The 25,522-nt window shown below is 48.9% G+C and overlaps 1 protein-coding gene across 12 annotated transcripts in view; it reads right to left on the bottom strand.

Annotated features, from left to right (window-relative positions):
* Positions 1-25,522, bottom strand: part of FMNL2 (formin like 2) — a 262,254-nt gene that overhangs the window by 115,002 nt on the left and 121,730 nt on the right. For all 12 annotated transcript variants that reach the window (XM_077861747.1, XM_077861745.1, XM_077861750.1 and 9 more), the window contains exon 2: positions 4,296-4,379. In XM_077861747.1, the coding sequence (XP_077717873.1) occupies positions 4,296-4,379 (84 nt within the window). The remainder of the gene's footprint in view (positions 1-4,295; positions 4,380-25,522) is intronic.

Genomic DNA, 25,522 nt, shown 5'->3' with positions numbered 1-25,522 from the left:
CACATGCGCTTGCTCGCTCTAATAAATAAAATATTTAGAAGGAAGGAAGGCAGGAAAGAAGGAAGGAAATCTATAGCCGCGGCTTTTCCTGACAGCACCCTACAGCACGCGTTCAAACCATCAAGTATATATAGATAATAGGTGATGACACATTCAATATAATCAATTTCTTTGAATCTTTTGATGACAAGTCGATGATAAAATAATGGTCCAATATCTAATAGCTGAGCTCCTCAGTAGCAGCAGAAGCAGCCACACCATCGATAAAGCACCTGCTCCGTGCCAAGTGTTAGTTGATGTACTTTACGTATATTCCCTGCAACCCTCAAAATAATTTTAAACTGCTGTTTTCTTTTCAAGTAGGATCCACACGCAACTTGGGGCTTTAAACTCAGCACCCTGAGATTATGAGTTGCATGTGCTACCAACTGAGCCAGCTAGCCAGGCACCTCTTTAGAAGGTTAGAGTAGCTAAGGAAAAAAATGAAGATTATGTGGCACTTTATTTTTTAATTTTATATTGTAAATTCTTGAATACACACTGAAGTTCAAAGTACACTGTGATAGACCCCAACACACTCTACCACCAACATTCAAGGTTTTGCACGTTCTATCCCTTTTGTTTTCCTTTATGAAGTGTTTCATAGCCATATTCCAGTAATATTCCATCCCTACGTCCACACACATTGCTTTAAAAATAAAGACAGATTCTTATACAACCATAATGCCCAAATCAACCCTAACAAAGTCAAGCACTTCTTAGATTCATCCACTAATTTCTCTGGAAAATTTTTCTGGGGAAATTTCCCCAGTTACTGCTCTTCAATTCTGTTTTTAGCCTATCTCTGTTACAAAAGCGAATATATTTCTGAGCTATAATTCCTATGCCATAAAATTCACACTCTGAGAGTGGTATGCAATTTTATTCTGTTCACAAGGCTACGTAACTATCACCACTCTTTAATTCCCACCACTAAGAAATCTGGTGTCGTTTCCATCACACCTAAACAAAACTAAAAACAAAAAAACCGTGCACATTCATTAGCAGTCACTCCCCTCCCCCTCCCAGTGCACAGCAACCACTAACCTACTTTCTCTATGGATCTTTCTACTTGGGACATTTCATACAAATGGTATTTTAAAAGCAAATATATTTAGAGAAGGTATCAAGTTAAGTACCATAGACAGATACAGGTTAGGTACCAAATCCATACACGGTCCACATTCCATCACTAAACACCAATACATTATACTACCTTATGAAGAGTATCCTATGAAGGCCTTAAGCCCATGGTTTTTACCTTTCCCCTCACAAATATACACGGGGGACATGGCGTGTGTGACATACCAATGGGCTTCCCATATGTGGCAAAAAGTCCAGGTTTCTGCTGCCTAAAATTCTCAAAATGACCAACGGCTAATCACACATGGCAGGTCACCATGGGGAGAGCGCAGGCAGGCAAGGCTCAGTGCCCACGTTGCAGCTCCCGGCCTTCCTCTCGCTCTCGGGAAAGCCTATCAGACTGCGAGCCAGAGAAACAGAGACAACCCGTGTTTTTTAATTTATTTTCCGCAGCTCATTCACACACTTGAGCCCTTGGCGAGGAAGAGCGCAGCGCGTTCACATACAGCCCCCGAAGGAGCAGCTCTTCCACAATCAGACCTCCCAGGCCACCTTACCACTCAATAGCTACGCCACCTTCAGCAATGATTTTCTCCATCTGTCAAATGGGGAGCTGGACACATGTGACTGCTTTGACAGTTACACACAAAGCTCTTAAGAAAATCTACTTAGTAAATGCTGGCCACTGGCAATAATAATTATTTTTCACTCTTATTAACAAATCACGCAGGACACCCCTGAACACTGATGGAGCCCCAGCCTGGAGCTTTCAACACGTGTTGAAGTAACTGCCAGAAAGAAACAGATTGAGTGGCTAAATTCTCTATGTTGTGGCACATTAACATTTAAGGGCAATAATAAGCTGAACCTAGGATCTGAAAATCTGAAACACAATTAGCTGATTTGCTCCTCTCCCGGCCTCGAGATCCCCAGACCCACCATCTACCCTAGAGGCCATGGGTGGTCCAAGGGAAGAGTGCAGCTGTTAGAAATCTTCTCTCAGCAGTAACCTGCCATTTCTGGCTGCTAGAGAGGCAAAGACTGACAACTCAACCAAGCCAGAAAGGAGCAGAGCAGCCTGACGGCCAGTGAATCCTGCAGGTCTGCGGGAGGAGGTTCCGATCTTCTCTACAGCGCTGACAAAATAGCCACTGCCTTCCTCTGCACCTGCCACTGTCACAACCTGTCACACTAGAATTACCACCCCCACTGGACCTCCCTCATTTGCACGATTCCCTTTCTTTAATATTAACTATCCCTATCATCCTTGTTCATCATCATCGTAAAATCATTTCTCCCCACAATAATAGGCTTAGACAATACTCGTGAAAAATTAACTCTCAGGGAAGGAGAGTCTAAGTGTCAGCAGAATTTCACTCCTTTGCATCATGGTCCTATAAACAATAAGCTTCCTCTTCGGTTTCTATGTACTCTCGGTACCCAAATATAGCCTGGGAAAGAGGGGAGGACTTTTACCATCATCTCATTACTGTTTGAGTCAGGAGCTGAGGAGAAACCACACACAATGAACACTTTAGAAGCTGCCAACTGGGGATCCCTGGGTGGCGCAGCGGTTTGGAGCCTGCCTTTGGCCCAGGGTGCGATCCTGGAGACCAGGGATCGAGTCCCACATCGGGCTCCTTGCATGGAGCCTGCTTCTCCCTCTGCCTGTGTCTCTGCCTCTCTCTCTCTCTCTGTGTGACTATCATAAATAAATAAAATTTAAAAAAAAAAAAAAAAAAGAAGCTGCCAACTGCGAGCATGTATTTCTTAGGGTAATAGCTCTACCTATGGGCAATAAAAAAAACCCCTCTGCTTCTCTGATACATGTTGTCCCCACAATAGAAATCCAAGAAAAGAAAAAGAAAGAGAAAGAGAAAGAGAAAGAGAAAGAAAGAAAGAAAGAAAGAAAGAAAAGAAAGAAAGAAAGAAAGAAAGAAAGAAAGAAAAGAAAGAAAAAGAAAAGAAAGAAAAGAAAGAAAAGAAAGAAAAGAAAGAAAAGAAAGAAAAGAAAGAAAGAAAGAAAGAAAGAAAGAAAGAAAGAAACCCAAGGCAGCGGTGTTAGGAGGAAATATAACACTCGCCAGAAATTTTCAGGGTGGTGGGAGGTGGAGACACAAGCACCCTGAAGCTCATGGCACAACATAAAAAGTTCACATACAGAGCCTGCTATCTCACAGTGACACCTCTAAGGATTCAATCAACTGGCCCAGACCAAGCCCTCCAACAAAGTGCCAAAAAAACAAAACAAAACAAAAACCATCAATTACAATACAATACTACTACATACCCTTTAAAAGAATAGGATAGAAACGTACATACTGATGAATGTACCAAGGGGCAGAATGGACTAGTGTGTACATTCAGGTATTTTAGTTTTTTTAAGACAAAAACATTTTAAAAGCTGAAAGGAAATACTTCAAGGTCTTACCAGTGGAGCTCTAAGGTGGAGAATTTGAAGAGCAGACAGAAACAAAATGCAGATTTTCACTTTTTATTTTATATCTCTTAATCATCTGAATTATGAGTTAATGACAAAATGAAAACAACTTTAGAGTTGCTAAAATCTGAAATAATTTATCAGCTGAAGCAATGTTTCTTTATAAACAATTCACCTTCTCACATGACTATACATCAATATACAGGGATAGGAAAGCCAGCTGAACTAGAAGACTTGCACTACTCTCGCAGCAGAAACTGCTGTGGAAACAGAAAAACTGGGGCGCCTGGGTGGCTAAGCATCCGACTCCGGATTACAGCTCAGGTCATGATCTCAGGGTCATGGGATTGAGCCCCATGTCAGACTCCATGCTGGGCATGGGACCTGCCTTGGATTCTTTCTCTCCCTCTCCCTCTCCACACCCCTGGCTGCAGCCCCAATTCTCTCTCTCTCTCTCAAAACCAAACAGGTCTGAATTTGGTTTGCCTATCTGATGAGATTTCCCAGAAAACCTAATAACTAAATGCTTGAAAATAAGGGAGACAATTAAAATAATGCACAAATAAAGTAAGTCACTTCCTAGCTTTACCTCTGGTCCTGAGAAACAGGAAGGCAGAGAATTACACAACAGAAATCCATGCATTCATATCCTGGAAAAAGTCTACTATATTTAGGGAGGAAATCTGATTCTCTTCTTTCATTATTTCTTGATAAAAGCATCACTGTGTCTTACCTGATCGCAAATCAGTTCCCACTTCTTCTCATTATCATACTGCCGCAGTAACCTGGCTTTGTCAGGGGGTAGGTTCATAGCATTCTGTAAAAAGAAGAGGAAAGAGATACGTCACATCCCACAACAGGCTGCTAACGGGTAGCTCACGCGCAGACCAAAGAATACTACAGTGGTTCTTTGAGGACTTGTTTGCAATTCCTAGCATCCAGTTAAACCGAAACACCTTACGGAAGTCATATAAACATCAAATCAGTGTAATGGGACTAGAGAAGCTCTGAAGTCCTTGCTGGGACATTCATCTGCTTTGAACTATCAGATGTGCATTTCACCAAACGTAATGCGTTATTTCTTCATTTAATAGCAGGTTCCCATTCTACTTAGTAGTTGAGAGGGTATTAATTACCCCCAGTTATTTTTAAAGCACTGCAGCCTCACCAGACACACAACAGAAAACACCCCAAGAAAACCCAATGACCAGAACCTCTGATAGAAAACATCAATGTTTACTCTGATAATTTTAGGTAAAAGCGCACTTTAAAAAAATTTAAAATTAAAAAATTTTTTTTTAAAAACACGAGAAAAGTGCAGGTGGTTTTTGTCACCTCTGTGAGATGAAAACCACTCCTTCAGGACAGATGTTAAAATTAGCAACGACAATTCTTAGTTTAGCTATACGGTTTCTGAAGTTGGGTTTGCAGGGAGAAATTGACCATGAGCTCAAGGAAACGTCTAGACGTCGGAACTCACATAAACCTCCCTCCGTCAGTACAGCACACCTTCCGTACTATTGGTCACGGATATGCGACCAGGTGCACCCGCATGGTTTTAGTCCAATGTCCCAAATGACCAATCACATGCACTCTTTCAAGATGCTTGGCTTGGGTCTGAGGTGAGATCTTTGGCCACAGAACAGGGCAAGTGAGAGCGCCCCAGGAGTTCATATCCGTTCCCTCAGCCTCCCTAAAGTTTCCAGGCTCCAAACTGAGCTAAGGAGTCAATGTCTATTAGCTCTCATATCTCATCCACTCGCAGCAACACTCTAAATCATACTATCCCTAAATAAACACCACAGATCCTTGCCTGAGGCAATGTTTGAATAAACAAAACCCAAAGGCCTTCAGCTTTTAATGCTAGAGCCCCTAGCTCCCTGGAAGATGCGGCCTATGGAGAAGCAATTCTATGGAGAAGCAATTGAACTCACCGGTTACTGTCTCTTATCATCCAGGGAAAGGAATGTAATAGAGGCGGGGATGGGTGAGCTATTCTGACTTAATGGCAGAGAATTAACCTCTGATAATTTTGGTAGATGTAACTCAACCATTTTCCTTTAAACTCAATTTAGCATCCAGAGTAGGATGCCTAAGGAAGTGGGCGTTACAGACGACCTACTAATTTGAATCTGATCCATCTGAATCCAACAACCTGTCTTCAGAATACTAAAATTTTTAATTACCCCCAAAGCTGATAATATAAGCAGAAGAGCTTTGGACTCCAGAGTTTTCAATGATATTGCCAAGGCTTCTCCCTAGAAACATCTAAAATGGGGAAAATGTTTTCGTATCACTTATCAACATAGAATATGTACTTGAAACAGAAAGAACAATAACGACTTGTATTTACTCGTAATTACAATTTTACAAGTTAAACCACCGCCTCCGGGACAAGGTAAAAGAGGACTTCTTGTCTATCTTTCTGAGGGAGACCAATGTTATTGACGGTTAAAAAACCAGTCCATCATTGCTTACTCGTGCCCAAGAGATGGATTATTTCCTCCTAAACTGATTTTGACCTCCACGTTAATGCTCTTGGGTGTGATTATGCATTAAATAAAAACAGTAAGATTATGAGGTAAGTTAAATGAGGTTTTCTGAGTCCTTATTAATCTCTTGAGATGTAAAGGGGATAAGAAAAAAGAATGCCTGAACTCTTCCAAGGTGTCAAGCACTGTACGAAGCACTTCACATAATCTCATGTAAATCTCTGTAACAAGCTCTTGAGATGTAATTTCCCTCTATTTATAGATGGGAAAGGAGACCCGGGAGAACTTGGTTAACGGGCTCAAAGTTGGACCGCTTTCCAGGAGCAGAACACAACCTTAACTTAGTCTGTTAGCCTCCCCAAAACAAACATTAAAAATGCCATATTTTTTTTCTGGAAAGACAAAATAGCAGTAACTGACTTTCAGTGAGTACCAGACGCTCACGTAGAATTAGTTAGCATACGCCGCGACGGGAGTTAGACGCAGGCCTTGTTACTGCCTTTCCATCTAGATCAACTTTTATTTTAGCAAAACAGTCTCATTCAACAAACGTCTGAGAAGCGCCGCTCCTGTGCAAGCTCCGTACTGCACCGTACGGCGGGAGGCACAGAGACACGGGCCCCAGCCAGCATCAGATTCCGGTGGGAGCAGTTCCACATGAACTGAGCTCATGGTCTCGAACTCTGGTACGTCTTAAGAGAGATTTTCAGAGGGTAACTTTAGAATGGACAATCTGGCATGACCCTTAAGGAAAAATTAAGAGAAGCACTAAAGATGAGAAGGACTGAGCCAGGTCAAGAGTGGACAAAAGCATACCGAGGAGAGGAAATAGCGAAAAGATGCTAAGTCAGGAAACAGCCTGGCCCATCAAAGAGCCGAAAGTCGTTCACTGAAGGTGGAGAGAGAGTAAAAGAGAGAGAACAAGAGAAAGATGAGGCTGCAGAGCTGAGGTTAGGCCGTACCATGCCCAGACCCGTCGGCCGGGTAAATACCTTTATTTTGTCTGCAGGGCAACACCAGCCGTTGAAGACCATAAGCATGAAAGGACAGAGTCAAGTTGTGTTTCACAAGGACTGCCCTACGCATACGCGGAGATCTGAGTAGAGACAGCCGAAGTGGAGGCAGCGAGGCCACGGGATCAAATGAATGACGGTGGCCTGGACAAGGCCAATGGCACATCAAGTAAAGTAAGGTGGACAGATGTCAAAAATAGCAACAGAGGGGCCCCTGCGTGGCTCAGTGGTTGAGCCTCTGCCTTCGGCCCAGGGCGTGACCCCGGGGTCCCGGGATCGAGTCCCACATCAGGCTCCCTGCATGGAGCCTGCTTCTCCCTCTGCCTGCATCTCTGCCTCTCTGTGTCTCTCATGAATAAATAAATAAATAAAATCTTAAAAAAAAACACCAACAGAAATTGTTCGGTTAGATTTTAAGGGCTGAGAGAAGGCGGCACTGATTAACACTACACCTGTACGCCGAGTCACTAGGCGACGGCCGTGTGCTCAGCGCAGGAGCACCCACAGGACGTGGCGCAGATCTGCTGGAGGTGGTGGGAGGGTTAAGGCGTGAGCTGGCTCTGGACGGCCTGGAGCGTGGGCAGCAGGCAGACAGCACCGTGAGGGTCTAGAAAGAGAGGCCTGCATCTCCCTGAATGAGAAGAGTCCTACCGAGTGTTTCTGAGCTTGCTGACCAGCCGCCGGCTGGAGAAGGTGCGCAGCGTGGACGCGTCAAAACTAGCGCTGCGCTTGGCAACCACGGGCCGTGCAGCCGCGGCCACCCCTTCCACTCGCGCACCCGCGGCCTCTCCTTCCACTCGCACCCGCTCAGGCTCACGCTGCAGTCCCGGGGATCCCGCGGCCCGACAGGGAACAGCCGCCCTTAAACCCTGTCCTGGCCGCCTCCAGAAATGCGCTCCCCTCTGTGTGACTGACAATGGGGATCGACCCCAAGTCTTCCTCGCTCCACCTCATCTACTGTGTGGTGTGTGACGCAAGGCCCTCCCCTCCTTCCCTTCTCCCACAAACACCCAGTACCTGCTGGGCTTCGCCCGGGCCTCAATACCTGCCCTCTAGGAATCGGAGAGATTCGGTCATGAAGCTGCTTCATCAACCGCAGCCACAGCCCGAGCACGGAGGATGTTGGAGTTGACACGCCTAGTGGAGGTTAACGGTTTACTCCTAGACTGCACGAGCTCCAAGCCGCAACAGAGCATCCGAGGGCATTCTTGGTCTCTTTCCTTCCTTTCAACCAGGCAAACTTTTAATAATCAGCTCAAATATCTTGTGCCTTAAGAACCTTCCCCCACTACCCCGAGCCAACACACCCTCTCGGGCTCCAACGGCACGGCACATGGCACGGCACACGTCTCTCCGTTATAGCAGCTCGCACAGCAGATCCGCTTGCCCAGCTCCATCCCCAGTGGGCTGAGAACCTCCAGGACAATTTCTTCCATTGACCCCAGAGTCAGGCACAGCGTATGGCAAATGGTAAAGCGCCACGCGGGTTGCCGAGTAAACTAATAAACCACTTGCCGAAGCCGACTAGTCCGGCAATACCACTCAGTCTGAAAATATCTTCACTGATTCAGGGCTTATGCTTCAGTGAGTAACGAAGTCTAAACACCAAAGAATGTTTTGGTTTATTATAAAACCCCAATGATAATGTCTATTAATCATCTGTAATTATCTTCCAAACAAGAATTCAAGACAGTGGAAAAAAAAAAAAAAATCCAGGTCAATTCTAACAACAATTGCCTAAAAAGCAAAATGATGCTTTAGGCAGTCTTCTGCCGCACATAATAAATCACGGAACCGGAACTCCATCTTGCTTTGTTCTCGTTGCCAGCAAATTCAGATCAGTATCAAGTATAACAATTAATCTACCCCAAGTTGTAGTCATTTTTATGGTCTTTATTCTGGTTTTCTGCTTAACTCTACTATTTTATATTGTTTTTATTTTAATTTTATTTAAAAAAATTTTTTAAAGATTTATTTATTTTTTTTTTTTTTTTTTTAAAGATTTTATTTATTTATTCATGATAGTCACAGAGAGAGAGAGAGAGGCAGAGACACAGGCAGAGGGAGAAGCAGGCTCCATGCAGGGAGCCCGACGTGGGATTCGATCCCGAGTCTCCAGGATCGCGCCCTGGGCCAAAGGCAGGCGCCAAACTGCTGCGCCACCCAGGGATCCCGATTTATTTATTTATGATAGACACGGAGAGAGAGAGAGAGAGAGAGAGAGAGGCTGAGACACAGGAGGAGGGAGAAGCAGGCTCCATGCAGGGAGCCCGACGTGGGATTCGATCCCGGGTCTCCAGGATCACGCCCTGGGCCAAAGGCAGGCGCCAAACCGCTGAGCCACCCAGGGATCCCCTTATATTGTTTTTAAATGGGCTTTCCATCTTAAAACTTTTTGAAAAAAAAAAAAATCAAAGGTAAATAATAATAGAATATCCCCCTGGATACTTCATGGAGACATTAACTATGGTTAAAAACAGTCTGTGATGGTCTATACGTCCGAAGTGATATTTATAGACTATTATACACGACATAGAGCAGAATGAAGGAACCAAATAACCCCATGTCCTAGGAATACAACTCTCTGACATCAGCTCTTATCCTAAGTTCACGGAAGCAATGAAAATTGCGGAACACCCTTCTTTCTCCCTGTTGTCCTTGGTGCGAAACCCACAGTGATACGCAGACACACAGTAGTGAAAGTGACCCTATTAAATACACCTTATGTAACCATAATACACCTTTGTTCTCTTAATCTCTAAATTAAAACTTTCAAGTATTAAGTCACCGGATTCAATAACAGAAACTCTTTTATTCCATAACCACCTGCAGAGGTAAAAAAAAAAAAAAGAAAGAAAGAAAGAAAAGACATGGACTTACAAGCAGGGTCACTTATGGGAGCAAGGAAAAACACGTCAGAAGAGAAACAGCTCGGACAATCTTTCAGGGTTCTTAACTGATAAAGGTACAGAAGTTTCATGGGAAACTCAAAAGAAGGAGCCCTTCCTTTTCTTTAATTTGCAGTAAATACACACACACACACACACACACACACACACAATATAAAATTTGTCCTTCCAGCCACATGTTTAAATGCATAGTTCAGGGATGTTAACTATATTTAGTGTTGATCTCTAGAACTCCCTCATCTTGCAATACTGAAGCTCAATCCCCAAGCAAGAACTCCTCACTTCCTCCTTCCCAGAGCCATTACCTTGTGCCACGAACAGGAAACGGGATGGGTTACGATAGATGATCGGGCAGCACGGCACGCGCTGCAGTTGAACGAGGCAGGATGTGGCAGGGGTTTATTAGCCGGCTCTGGAGGCGGACTAGCTGGATCCCAACCCTGGCTCTACCACTTATTACTGGTGATCGCGGGCCACACAACTTGAATCGAAAAGCAAAAGAAAATGAACAAACAGCCCAGAAGCGAAGAAGCCGGTAAATATAATTTCAAAGGGAAGGTCAGAATCAAAGCGAAAGGTCAAAAACAAGATGGTACCACTTACTTACTGATGGCCTGATACGTCTCGGGCACTTAGGCTCTCAGCCAATGTAATCTGCCTTATAATCCTGACAGGTAGGTATTATCTTCTCTATTTAACAGAGAAGAAAACTGAAGGACAAGGAGGTTAAGTAACTCTTCCCTGCATGACAGGTGACGAAGCCAGGACCCAAGCGTGGCCTTTACGAGCACCCTCCTTCCCCTGACACTTAAGTGGTAGTGTTTCTACAGCACGGCCTGCCCAAGCAGAGCAATCCAAGAATTCTACCTGAATAACCAAGACCTGATCACTAGCTGAGACGAAGATACACATTATTTAACGTATTAATATTCTCAAAATACCAGTATTTTAACACAAGTCTTCAATATCTTTGAAAATATGAACTACAGCGTCACCCCCGCCCCCCCCAAGTTACTGGGCCCCCCGGAGGTAGCAGGCCTCCGCCCACTCAGCAGCACCCGGCGCGCTCCAGGAAGGCCAGGTGGAGCCGGAGATGCAGATAGGAGGTAAAGTCAGCCTTCGATGGGGCGAGGCAGATGAGCAAAGCAATGCAAAACAGACCAGGAACGTGATGCAACCCGGCCTCAGAAAAGAGGCTGTTACGTTTCGTTGTTTTGTTAGAGGAAATGCAGGGACCGGCCGCGGCTGCGTGGGAAGGGCAGGGAAGAACGGCGCGTGGTTCTGAGTCACTGGGCTTGGAGGTGGGCCCCCGGCCGTAGCCTCAGCTCTGCGCACCGGGATCTCGGGGCCGCTCCCTCACTCGCGCCGGAATGGGGGTCAGTGGCGGTCCTGACCAGAGGGGGACGACGGTCACGATGAGAACTCCCTGCTTCACAGAGTCCGGGCAAAGTGAAGCTGTGACGCACGGCACAACGTGCACGGAGACCCTTGGCAGGTTTGATCCTATTAGGGTCGCTCCTTCGGCGCAGGCAGTGTGGACAGGGCTGAGCACGGATGCAGGAGAAGACAGGCCATGCGACCCGGGCGCAGGGAGGGGAGAGCCGGGAGCCTGAGCCAGGCAGAGGCCAGTCCCAGATACCGGAGCACAGGCTCCAATCTACATGGCAGGGAGTGGGGCTCCTCAGCCAAAAGAACATCAGGGAAAGGCGGCCGCTGGGGTCCTCGAACGGCCCGGGATACAGGGCCTCCCCCCTGCCCAGCACCTGATGCCCACTTACAGACCAATCCCCCGAATTCACTTTAAGATTCCGCATCTCAGGGCAGGAGAGGGTGGCTGCAAACTCCACCCACACGAGCCTCCAGGTAACGACCTGACTCCTGAGCTCCAACACCTCCTGAGCTCCAACACCTCCAAGCCCAGAAGATGCGGCTCCCACCCACCCAGCCTGTCCCCTGGCCGGCCTCGGGCAGTCGGCCACACGGTCCCCACAGGGATGCTCAGTCGGGCGTCTTTCACCGTCACTTCATTTTTATTCACCACTGAGGACATTCATGTCATTCGCTGTAGCCAGGAAAGCCCAGAGCAGGAGAGATCGGCCTGCCCCCGGATCCAGGTACGCCTTCAAAATAAAACCCGGTGGGAGAGCTGGCCCTTCTGGGCGACCAAGACAATGAGACTCACCTCTGACCTCCCGTTCATGATTTTAGTCATGCCCGTTTTCTTAAAGGCCTTCCTTTAGAGTCAACTAAATACAAACTACTCTTGTGCAACATTTTATGATCAAAAAGTCCAGAGCTAGAAGAGAAGCCTGTGGAGCCTGGTCCTAGTCTGTCTTCTCTAGGTGACCAAGCCGACTCAACAAACCGCAGGCCAGGCCCACATTCATGGAAGTGGTTGGTACCAATACTAGACCCAAGAACCCAGGCCAACGGGACCTAGTACTCTTTCTCCACGTCATGTGGGGCTTTGTAGTCACAAAACAACTCATTTTATTTGCAAAATTATGAATCTCGGGGCAGCCCAGGTGGCTCAGCAGTTTAGCACCGCCTTCAGCCCAGGGCATGATCCCAGAGTCCCAGGATCAGGTCCCACGTTGGGCTCCCAGCATGGAGCCTGCTTCTCCCTCTGCCTGTGTCTCTGCCTCTTTCTCACAGGATCTCTCATGAATAAATAAATAAAATATTAAAAAAAAAAAAGAAAATCACAGGTTTTTATAAAAAAAAATTATGAATCTCTAGAAAGTCATATATCTGTTTTTCCAGTGAAGACCAATATAAAAAACTTCCCAAGATCACGTGTAAATTATCTACTGCTTGAAAGTAGTCACATTTTCACTGCTCTTTGCAAATGAGAATACATAACTGTTGAGTATATATACATATGTTTAGATTATTTATATATAATTGCAGGGCCCTTATCATCAATATGGATAAGGCTATGTGGGAGACCCCATCTTAATCTACCGAATGGAAGGGCGTAACTCTAGTAGTCTGGGCCAAGTTTTCCTGTAGCCCATCAACTACTCCCCAGATCACTAATTTAAGTGATTCAACACCCAAGAGATGCCAAAATCATACACCCCTCCTCTGGCCATTATGCCAACTCCTAAAATACAGATTCTAGTCCTATGCAAACTTGAAGGGAATAATGGAAAGAAATACTCATCTTCTTTCAAATATCCTATCTGATTGTCATTAGAAGCCTAATGCCTGATTCCTGGCCATATTCCCAAATTCAAATGATTCATTACCAGTTGTACACCAACTACTGTGCCGTAGCTTTGTCTGCCTGCACACACTTGCGTCCTGAGATGGGAGAGTCACACAATAGGCCACACTTAAAAACTATTTCACGGGCAGCCACTTGACAACATAAGGGCAAATGTTTTCAAGTGCTGGGCTTGCTGGCACAGACCAAAATGAATAAAAATCCAGAGAAAGGGTTCTTAGCCAGTGATAAATGTCAACTTTCCATTACATAGGACTCTTTAGAATAAAAGGATTTCGAGATCTAGAGATACTAAACCCTAATTGCAACACATCAGAGAGCCAGATTCCACCACAATCAAGCCCTAGGAATGTGATCTCTATCACCCGCCACCTGAAACAAGCCTATATTTTTCACCTTGCCCAGTATCCCTGAAGCCCCGGCCTCATTCTCTCCCAACATTTTCCCAGTAACAGGTTTTAACTTCCCTTCTTAGATCATGAGGGTCACTGTCCCCCTCCCCCTTCCCAATTACTCTGAAAAAGACCACTGAACCTGGTTCCATATTCGTGGTAAGCCCTTTCATCAAAGGAAGAACATAATTCAAGTTTATGCTCAAACTAACATCACATCTTCTGAGACAATAAGTGAAAAATTTATGCTGCTGCCACAACAGGTGAGCTTCTAGGGCAGACTCAGTCACAGGCAGCATAATGGCTCCCAAAGATGTCATTAAGCTAATCCCAAGAACCCGTGAAGGTTTCCATATATATTAAGATGTTATCTGTCGATGGGATTGCGTTAACGTTGAGATTGCGAGCTTATCCTACACTACTTAGAGCGGCCAACGTAAACACAAGAGTCAAGAATTTAAAATGGAAAATATCTGTTGTTGCTGATGATGTAGAGAAATTGGCACCGTTGTACGTTGCTGTTGGAAATAGACCATGGTAGAGCCACCGTGGAAAACACTGGGGTAGATCTCAAAAGATTTAAACACAGAATTAGCAGCTGATCCCATAGGTATGTACACAAAAGAATCAAAGACAGATTCACCAGATACCTGTGCACCGGTATGTAGGACAGCATCACTCACAATGGCCCAAAGTAGGGACGATCCAAGTGTGCACTGACATGTCCACCGGATGGATAAACACAACCTGTTATATACATACAGCAGAATGCAATTCAGCCATAAAAAGGAACAGAGCTCCGCACATACCACAACACGGGGGAGCCCTGAAACTATGGTTGGGTGAAAGAAGCCAGTCACGCGAGGGCAAGTGTCTTATTCCACCTGTAGGAAATATCTAGAAAAGGCTAAATCAGACAAACCAAAAAACAGATTCCAGGCTACATGGCTGGGGAAACTGGGAAAGGGGATTATTGCTTAATGCGTAACAGATGTTAGAGGTGATGATGAATTATGGGAAGTAGTGGTCATGTGACACTGAATTTGCTGAACGCTACCAGAATCGTTCACTTAAAAATGGTAAATTTCGAGCTCTGGCTATTATACCACAATAAGAAAAAGTAGTTCAAAAAAAAAAAAAAAAAAAACAGGGTGGATGAATAGGGCAGAAGCGAGTCAGAGGGAAGAAACCCGGGGGACACAGCGTGAGAAGGGCCTCCCCAGCCAGCGCAGGCTTTCAGGACGGAGACGGGGCCACAAGCCAAGGAGTGTGGGCAGCCTCTGGAGGCGGATCACGGCAAAGAAGTGGTTTCTCCCCAGAGCTTGTAGGAGCCCTTCCTGCTGAAGGCCGCGACTTCCACTCAGTAGCACCCGTCAGACTTGCAACCCACACAGCCGTAAGGTGATTAAAACTGAGTTGTTTCACGTGACGAAGCCCGTACGGATTTGTTACGGAAACGGCAGAAGAGTAACGCTCTGGCTGACGATGCTTTGGCTCCGCCATGCACGGCTGCCCTCTTCCCACAACACCAGATTCCAAGATTTTCTTTTTTTTCTTTTTTTTTTAATTCCAAGATTTTCACATCTGCTTTTCACGGCCAATGGTTAGAGACATGGCTTCCGTTTCATACGCTGTATTTCAACTTAAAAGCCAGGACGTAATTCAATTACAGGAGGAAATGGAAAACCTTGGGGAACTAGACAATATCCTAAGATTAAATTACTGAAAAGTCTAAAAATAAACCTACCAGTTCCTATGAAGACATGGTATGAAAATCCTACACTATCCACACAAACACGGACACTGGCAAAACTCCGCTTTCGTGGCAGCACATGCTGCTCAGTCTTGGACTTTGCTCCAAGAGACGCTCAGCGTCTACAGGGGCCCAGGCACCCGGAGGAAGACCGAGAGGTCCTGGACGCACGCCCTGAGTGTGGCGTGTCTTCACCGCTCTGCTCCCGGCTTTCCCTTCCTTTAGCCTACCACTTACGGGTTTGGACTTGGACTTCGCAGCTGCGGGGAAGACCATCAAGTAGAGCATCAAGCAGAGCATCAGGTAGACCCGTGTTTCCATGCGTGCAGGAAGCACCACCTCAGGAACAGCTTAGTGTCTGTCAGTTCATCAAAAGCCTTGCTAGGAGCCCCTGGGTGGCCCAGTCAGCCAAGCACATGGCTTGGGTGCAGGTCATGACCTCGGGGGCCGGGGGCTCACCCCCACTTGGGGCTCCACGCAGGGGAGCGTGCTTATCCCCCCTCACACAACCACATGCGTGTGTCCACATATGCGTTCTTTTGCTCTCATTCATTCTATCAAAATTCTTTTTTTAAAGATTTATTTATTCATGAGAGACAGAAAGGGGGGGGGGCAGAGGGAGAAGCAGGCTCCACGCCGGGAGCCCAACGTGGGACTCGAACCCGGGACCCCCCCGGGCCAAAGGCAGATGCTCAACCCCTGGGGCATAGGTTTTCAATCTCCGTGGTTTTATCTAGGAGAATATTAAGGTTCATATGAGATAAAATCCATGTCATTTAAATAGTCCTGCTTTCACTCTCCCTCCACGGTGACATATCCTAGGAGTAAGGGGCCACCTCAGAGCACAACCCGACTCCGTCTGACAGAGGGACAATGGTCCTACTTGCAGCAGGAGCACCAGGCGAGGCACTGAATGGAGTTTGCTGCCAAGAAAGCACACGGCCACCTCCCAGATGACAGGTGCTCGGGAGGCAGGCCCCAGGTGCACAGTGTCTGGCCTGGGCGCCACCCCTGCTGGGTGCAGGAGCAGGGAGCCAGGGCACACAAGCGGGGCTGTGGGGCCTGTCAGGAGGCGCAGGGCAGGCCCGGGGGATGGGGCCCGGGGGACGAGGCCCAGGGGACGAGGTCGGGGATGGGGCCTGGGGGATGAGGTGGGGGGATGGGGGCCGAGGAACGAGGCCCAGGGGACAAGGCCCAGGGGACGGGGCCCGGGAGATGAGGCCGGGGGACAGGGCCTGGGGGACGGGGCCTGGCCGCTGCCCAGTGGGGATGTGCTCCCCCAAGGGCTCCAAGTGTGAGAAGGAGCCAGAACTCTGTGTGGCTGGCAACCCGTGTGCTTACCCTCTGCAGCACAACCCCCCTCCTCACTTGGGAACTAAGCACACCCAGCCCGGGGTCCTCGTCCTCCTGTACCCTGAACCCCGCGGCGCCCTGGGGACCCGAGGGGCCATGTGTCGCCTTTCACCTGTGACCTCCAGCCACAGAGCCTCCGACGTGCTGGGCGTGGGGTCGGTGTCTGACCAAGAGGGGCCGCGTGTACCAGGACTTCCAGGCGAGCAGGATTTATCAAAATATATTACCGCAGAAGCCAGATCATCATCGTTGCATCTTTCTCCGTGGCTCTGAAAGGACTCCGGGATTTCACAAGGGCTCCCGCCCACCCTAGAAATTACGACGACAAGCTCCGCAGTTGGAAGTGCTGAAGCCTGGGTTCGGATTCCAGTTACCAGCGGCTCGCTGACTAGCTCGTCACTTAAGTCCCCGAGCTTCCCCGAGCTTCCGCTACCGCCCAAAGGGACACCGGCCACCTCGGGGGATCCCCCGTGGGGCCACCAGCACTCAAGTGACTGAATGCATGCAAAGCATCGCATGGAGCTGAGTCTCACATAACGAGCGTTCGAGGAACTCCAGCGACTGAGGATCAGAACCGAAGGAGCGGACGGTGGAAGGAGCGGCTTGGCTTTGCTAACGCGACATCTGTGCGTCTCTCAAACGCACACTCACGTGAGCGCGTCTTGACCGTAGGCACGATGCACGTTCAGCAACAGTGCAAAAGACGGGCTCGCCACAGCTAGGCCTGTGGTTCTCACCCCCGCACGACGCCATGAGCTCACGGGGAAACTGGGGAATTATTTTAAGGCTCTTAAAATTCGAAGTCCACAGGCACCACCCTGAAGTAGGTCACCGTTTTCACATGAAGTCACACTACGTTCCTTTCCACAAAAGCCTACTGGACGGAGCTGATTTTTCAGCGGTCGCTACGACAAAGTAACAGGAGAAAATGAAACTCAAACAGGAAATGAGGCTGGGTAGCGTCGGATCCGAAGGCACGGTCTGAGAACTTGTGCAGTGCCCAACAGGTACACACGTATTCTTATATAACTATGATATATTTTTTTAAAGATTTTATTTATTTATTCATGAGAGACACAGAGAGAGAGAGAGGCAGAGACCCAGGGAGAGGAAGAAGCAGGCTCCATGCAGGAAGCCTGATGCAGGACTCGATCCCGGGTCCCCAGGATCACGCCCCGGGCTGCAGGCGGCGCTAAACCGCTGAGCCACCTGGGCTGCCCTATGATTTTTTTTTTTAAAGATTTTATGTATTTATTTATTTGAGAGAGAGGGAGAGGAGGAGAGAGGGTACGAGGGAGAGAAGCACAAGCAGACTGCGCTGAGCCGGAGTTCACGCAGCGCTCGATCTCATGACCCAACGTCACGGTCTGAGCTGAAGCCAAGAATGAGATCCTACACCAACTGAGCCTGTCAGGCGCCCTAACTGGGATTTTTCTTTTAAAGAATATAACAGAAGTATCTTTCCTTCCACTGACATGTAATATTTTTTTCAAGTAGCTGCTAAGTTATTAGGAAGTAAACACTTAGGACGTTGCACATAAAGACTTAGACGGAGCAGTCAGGTCTGCCTGCATCCTCCAGCCATCGTGTCCCGCCATGGAGGCGCGGGCGGGCGGCCAGGACGTGGGGAAGCGCTGGTCGGGGTCGCGGCCACGGCCCCCTCCCGGCACTGCTGGCCTCACTGCCCAAAAGGACCTTTCCAAACAACTTTACCCTTTTATCATCAGCCACACATGAAAATCATTTAAAAAGTTGGATGAGTCTGACTCGACAAAACTATACATGTTTTTCAAATGAAATTTTGTCTTTAAAAAAAAAAAAAAAAGATTTCCCTAGACATTCCACGTAAACCAAGTGTCACATAATACACAGCAGCCTGGTCACGTTCGTAAATAAAACTTTCCCGTGTAAGAGCTAAAGCACTCTCTCGGGCTGAGCCCTGAATTTCAAAACCATCTGCTAGAACTGAGTTTTATGAGTATTTTTTTTTAAGATTTTATTTATTTATTCATGAGAGACCCAGAGAGAGGTGGAGACGCAGGCAGAGGGAGAAGCAGGCTCCGTGCAGGGACCCGACACGGGACTCGATCTCGGGACCCCGGGGTCAGCCCTGGGCCGAGGCAGACGCTCACCCTGAGCCGCCCGGCGACCCGACGGAGAGTTAGCCTAAACGCTTGCTGCCCCGGCATAAATACGAGCTGCGCCTCCTCTCGCCCTGCAAAGGACGCCAAGGAGGACGGCCACTGTACGGCCGCCAATTACGCTGAAGAAATTAAGGTTTGAAAGTGTATTTGGAGCTAAGTGAGAATAAAAGTCTTGACAGCAGGAGCGCTCGGGGGGCGGAGTCGGTCAAGCGTCTGCCGTCGGCCCGAGTCCCGGGATCGAGCCCCCCGGCGGGCTCCCCGTGCGTGCTCACGCTCCCTCGCTGTCTCTCTCAGAAATAAGTGAAATCTTTTTAACGAATTACCGGATTTCCATTTTTAAAGACCTCACAGCAGACGCCCGAAGAGCAGGCCGGGGCCAGTGGGCCCTGCTGCGCTGCTCGCGACCCTGGGGTCCCCGACTCTGAAATCAACGGGGCGCAGGTGTCAGCACGTGCGGGGCCACAGCCGGGGGTGGGGGGCCGTGAGCACGCTGTGCTGAGCCTGAAGGGCCGGTCATCGGGGGCCCATAACCCGCCCCCCTCGAAGGAAGGAGACACTACGACAGCGGCTCATGAAGCCTAAATTCTCATTTGTTCAAAGCTCGTTCTCAGTCATTTAAAAACAGCTACGACTGGATCTTTTCACCAAATCTACCTTCTTATTGTCCCACTTGCCCCGAGGCCAAGCCCGGCTTTCTCATTCCAACAGCCACTCCCGTGTGGCCTGGTGTCTTGGTCCCGGGGCCTGGCGACTGGTAGCCCCCCCCCGCTCGCTACAGACCGAGGACGCCGAGATCTGTCCCCTCCTGAGACCCCCCCCATGCCGTGAGGCTCAAGGAAGGGGGAATCGTCTTAGTAAACACGCAGGAATTCAGGGCTCAGCCTCCCAGCACCCCACGGCCAGCACCAGCCGCTTCTGCTCAACGGGGCCACGCCACGGGCTGCGTCCCCCGCCACCTGCAGCCGGCCTCCCACGGAGGACTCTGCCCAGCTCCACGCGGCGGCAGGTGCACGGGGGCCTCGTGCAGGGACAAGCGGGCGCCCAGGGAAGCCTGTGCCACACACACGGTCCCAGGCTCCAGCCCGGGATCCCAGCCCAGGAATCCGGATCTCTCAGGATCTCCAAGGACCCCGGGGCACGCGACGCCCGCCACCCACTGATGACAGCCCCCGGCTCGTGGCCCTCGGCAAGACCACGTACCTGTGGGGAACCAGGGCGGGGAGGGCGGGGGGACGAGGCCAGGCACACGTGCCGACGGGCCGCCTGCGGGACACACGGTACGGGTGCAGCTCCGGGAGGACCCCCGCGCCTCCTTGCCCACGACACCCCCAGATCCACGTGGCCCCTGGGAAGAAGTCCCATCAGCCGTCCCCTGCACCCGAGGCTCCGGCCGACTGTCCGCGCCGCACATGTGCTGCATTTGTCCCAGAGACATGGGGGGAGGCGGATGCGGGCAGAGGAGCAGCGGCCCGATGGGGACTCGATTGCGGGGCCCTCCCGCCGCTCCGACCCGCGGGGCCACCAGGGGAGCCGCTCCCGGTCCTCCCGCACCGCGGGGACAGGTGGCCACCAACTTCAGGACACGCGGGCGCTGCCCAGGCCCCGACACCCGCGGCTGTCAGCCTGCACCCCAGGGCGCCAGCGCACACACAACCCGACGGGACCCCCTGGCTTGCCACAGCTCTTCCCTGATCCACGCAGGCCGCACTGCTCCACAGGACCCGCCGTGCCCTGCCCGCACCTGGATTTGGGTCCCTGCTGGGGCATCGCTGGGGCATCACTGCGCCCCCGGCCTGGTGGACGGCAGGGCCTCTAGAGAGCAGTGAGCAGCTACTCGTCTGCCAGCCGCACAAACCTGGGGTGGCCTCGGAGGGAAGGTTGGGGGGAAGGAGGGGAGCATTTTATTAATGAGGTGCTGGGGCCCTAAGTAGAAATGAGGGTGAGCCAAGAAGAGCGCACGTACCACCGTCGTCCCTAATCCATCGTGCGCAGGCCCGGTTTTGTGTTCTGTTTGGATAGTCTTGTCGCTGAAGGAGAATCAGACGGATTTCTTCACATAAGTTTACCGGAGAGGACCAAGGTCTCCCCCTCCCCCTCCCCCTCCCCTGGTGGGCCTGGGGATCCACGACCCTTATCAGGGTTTGTTCATTCTCCTCCGGGGTCGCCCGTGTTATCTTCAGAGCCCCCCCACCCTGCCCCCAGCCGTCCACTGTCTGAGTCACTGCTCTGCCTTCCTTAACATTGGGTTAGTTCCAATAAAGCAAACCCAGCCATGCTTCAGGTTGACGCTCTGACCCCGACGTGCAAGAGAGAAAGCAGACAGGCTTCCTCCAGGCTGGAGGGAGCAGGGGAGAGAAACCCAGATGAATTATTTAGCGAATCCGGAGCTGGATTGGGGGCAATACAGTACAACTTAATTCTCCAGAAACCACTATCAGCAGAGCCCAAAGCACCAGATTGCCAAGATAACAAAAACAAGGACTTGTCGGTCGGCGGGACGCTAGCTCCTATCTGCACACACAGTGCGTTTCTGTGGATCGCACATTTTCTAGGCTTGTGCCCACAGAAGAGTTTTGCTAGCATCACGAGCCCGGAAGGCTGGCGGCCACGTCTGTCAACAATCTGCTGGTCAAAACCTATCACACCCTAACTTTCTCATACAGATTAAAACCCCATCAGGCTAAAAAGCCATACACCGTGAGAAAGCCCATACCAGGTCCTGAGCGACCCCTAACAAATCTGTGAAATCCTTTCACAAATTAGGTCCCGGCTCACTTCTCGCCATTCTACGGATTCCTTCTAGATCTGAGGTCGCCTTGGTCATTAACCAACTCACGGTCGTGCAAAGTTCCAGAGCCGTTCCTCCTAGAGTCCTAGACATCAAGAACCCCAACAACCCAAACCCTCCACTAACCTTTCAAACAACGAGGCAAAGGCTGGCAGAGAGAGGGTGGCCAGGCTCCTGAGCAGGAACTCTCAGGACCCCAGACCATCATCAGGAAAACCTCTCAATACAAATGGATTGATCTAGTCATTTGATCATTGCATTTTTCTGGAGCTTCAACAGCTTTTTAGCTGTGAATTCCAATGAGCCTGAAGACACATTCTGATTTTGACCCTGTGGCATCTGCACCTCATCAATGATGCCGTTCCAACAGGTGGACTCTCAGTCCCCCATCAGCCTAAGAGGAAACACAGCTCATCAAACCCCCAGATAAGAGCAGCTGCTCATGGGCTCTGCTGGTTCTTCCCACCTGGCTCAGGTTATAAATAAGTAAGAGGCCATTTTCTTTCCCGCTTATTGCCTCGCAGAAAGCCATATATTCAGCATACAGGCCCTTTATGTTTACTAAATGTCAAATCCAATCACGAATTAGGTCAAGTAAGAACCAATTCCTTCTCATTCTGAAGTAGAGACGGTTTTCCATGCTAGTGTCCAAGGAAAAAGAAATTCAAGGTAGCCCTCTGTTTGCACGTGGTGGAGACGGCCACTTGGCGGGAAATGGTGAGCAGCTTCCAAGATATGAGGGCTTCAGCCCCACACCTGCAGGGAACTGAATTTTGCCAACAACCAGGGGCTTGGGAAGAGGACTCCAAACCTCAGATGAGATCTGAGCCCCCACCAACACCGACTGTGGCCCAGCACGACCGTGAATGGAGGACCCGGCGAAGCCATTCCTCACCTCATTACCCACAGAAACCGTGAGATAATAAATTATGTTGTTTCAGTTAAGGTGCTAAATTTGTGGTAATTTTTGTGCAGCAAGAGAAGATACACCACCTTTCATATAATCAAGGAAGAGTTTAATACAGATTTGTGCAAAAAATAAGCACAAGATGGATAACCTAAGAAGGAATGGGAATATTTACTGAGAGACAGTGGGAATAAAGTGGACAGAATGGGGGCACCTGGCTGGCTCAGTGGTTGAGCGGCTGCCTTTGGCCCAGGGTGTGACCCTGGGGTCCTGGGATCGAGTCCCACACTGGGCTCCCTGCATGGAGCCTGCTTCTCCCTCTGCCTGGGTCTCTGCCTCTCTCTGTGTCTCTCACGAATAAATAAAATCTTAAAAGAAAAAAAGAAGTGGACAGAATGGAGGAATGAGAAGGATATAAAAGGGCTGAGGGGGAAAGGAAAGTAAGGAAAATCCAAAATAACTCTGGAAAAAACACTATTGGAATTATACATTCTAATGCTGAAGACAAAAGAGTTGCACACGAATATTATATTCTAGTTAGGAAACTTCTTTCTCACAGGGGTAGTTGTTAGCATTCGGAAACGACTTTATGCGTAGCCCAGGATTACGCAACTAAGTAAATGTATCGTGGCCCACGAGAGCCAGATTTCTCACTTTCAGAGGAAGGAGTTACAAGGGGCAAGCTAGAATGAACGCTGTGGTTTTCCATTTAGAGATCCGGACGTGCGTGTGTGCGTAACAAACACCCATCTCCTCGCTCTGCCTGCTGAGGGCGCCTTGACATCCCAGTGGCAATAGGCACACCTAGTGCCCAGACTTTGGTTTCTATATACCTTCCTCCAATAAAAGGGACTAGAGCTTCTTGGCAGAAATGGCTGATTCTGGTGCAGGAGCAAGAAAATTAAAGATGAGCCTGGAACATCTTATGGTGTCAAAAGATAAGAAACTGCTCCCAAAACTGATGGAACAGGTCAAAAAGACGTGGGATCCAAACTCCTTTAAGGGGTTCCCTGCAGCAAATCCAAAACAATTTGAGCAACACGAAAATGATAGTAACAGATTTTAACCCATTGAGAAAAATACCCATTTAGTACATCCACGTATAAATAATTCAATAAAAAACAAGAGGAGAAGGAACAGCTCCTCCTTATAGAATTCCAACGAACACATGAAGCAGAGGTGACGGAAACAGGAAAAGCACTGTTTGGCCAATGCCGCAGCAATGATTATCTCAGGCAGGGAATCAAGGGATGCTAGTTAATGAGCAAACATAGTGTAAGAAGCAGGAAATTTGGGATCCCTGGGTGGCGCAGCGGTTTAGCGCCTGCCTTTGGCGCAGCGGTTTGGCGCCTGCCTTTGGCCCAGGGCGCGATCCTGGAGACCTGGGATCGAATCCCACGTCAGGCTCCCGGTGCATGGAGCCTGCTTCTCCCTCTGCCTGTGTCTCTGCCTCTCTCTCTCTCTCTCTCTCTCTGTGACTATCCTAAATAAATAAATAAAATATTAAAAAAAAAAAAAAAAAAGAAGCAGGAAATTTGCCTCGTGGGAAGGGATCTCCCCACAGGATATTTATCACTTCCAAAAGGGAAAAATGGCAGCTTTACAGTGAGGAATCCTGGCAGACGCCACCTTAACCAAGTGATTAGGATCCTTAGCAAGGGAGAAAGACACGGGGATGTCACGCACATCTTGAGAAGACGCTCCTGCGTGCACAACATCAAGGCAGTGCTGTTTTTGCCCAAAATGCACCACCTGAATCAAATCCCAGAAACCCAAAATGAGCAATGTCCTACAAAATCACTGGCTGGTAATCTCCAAAACGATCAAAGTCATCAGAAACAAAGACAGACTAAGGAACTGTCCCAAATTGGAAGACACTGCAGGAACACGACAACTAAATGCCGTGTGGGAACCTGGACTGGATCCTGGAGCAGGAAAAGGGTGTTAGTGGGACAATTATCAGTGGCACCGTATCACCGTTAGTGTCCTCGTTTTGGTCACTGCTCTGTAGTTATGTAAAATGTTGACATGTGGGAAGCCGGGTAAAGGTCACACAGAATGCTTGGTATGAATCTGCAGCTTTTGAGTCTGAAATTCTTCCAGAATCTAAAGTTCAGAGAAAACCACAGTGGTTTTGGCATCTCTTTAGGCCAAAAGCTTGATTCTGGGGTAAATATGGGGAATTACGATTAACTTAATGGTGAAAATGGCTAGTGTGAGAGACTAAGAGATACTAACATGGCTTCAGAATAGCCACGTCAACCTCTGCTCTAAAACCAGAGACGCCCGGGGGGCTCAGGGGGTGAGCGGCTGCCTTCGGCCCAGTGCGTGACCCCGGGGTCCTGGGATCGAGTCCCACGTCGGGCTCCTGCATGGAGCCTGCTTCTCCCTCTGCCTGTGTCTCTACCTCTCTCTGTGTGTCTCTCAGGAATAAATAAATAATATCTTTAAAGAAAAACTAAAAAACACCAAAACACTAAGGCATCCCAGTCAACCGGCATTTGGTACACGCTGCTTGCAGATACGTGTGCACGCTTGAGCATGTGTGTCCTGTCGCCTCAACCAGGACGTACGGGCTTCTAGGGTGTGAACATCCATGTCCGGTCCGTGCTCTGTATGGACGTGCTCTGTGCGGACCAGGAGCAGAAACACCAACAGAGGACGTGTGCCTCGAGTATCCGAAATGAGAAGGGACCGCGAAGGACTCGTTAACCTGAATGACTCTCTGGCTGCCTCTTACTACTGTTTTAAATAAAAGCACTTCCTACCAGAATCCCGAACCCCCCTTTCCACACGCGGGCTTTGTAAAGTGCAGGGTAACAAGCACTGGCACCCGGCGTCGCCACGCTGGCGGCCCTGAGACAGACCTTCCAGGTGTTAGACGTATTCCCGAGACCAGCTTTTCTCCTTCTGTTACTTAAACTGAGCTAAAATATGGAAGCTGACTTTGCAGGATGGCTCCTGTGTTTGGACCCAACAG

This window comes from Canis aureus, chromosome 20, assembly GCF_053574225.1.
Source record: "Canis aureus isolate CA01 chromosome 20, VMU_Caureus_v.1.0, whole genome shotgun sequence".
NCBI lineage: Eukaryota > Metazoa > Chordata > Mammalia > Carnivora > Canidae > Canis > Canis aureus.
This window is presented reverse-complemented; position numbering and strand designations above follow the sequence as displayed.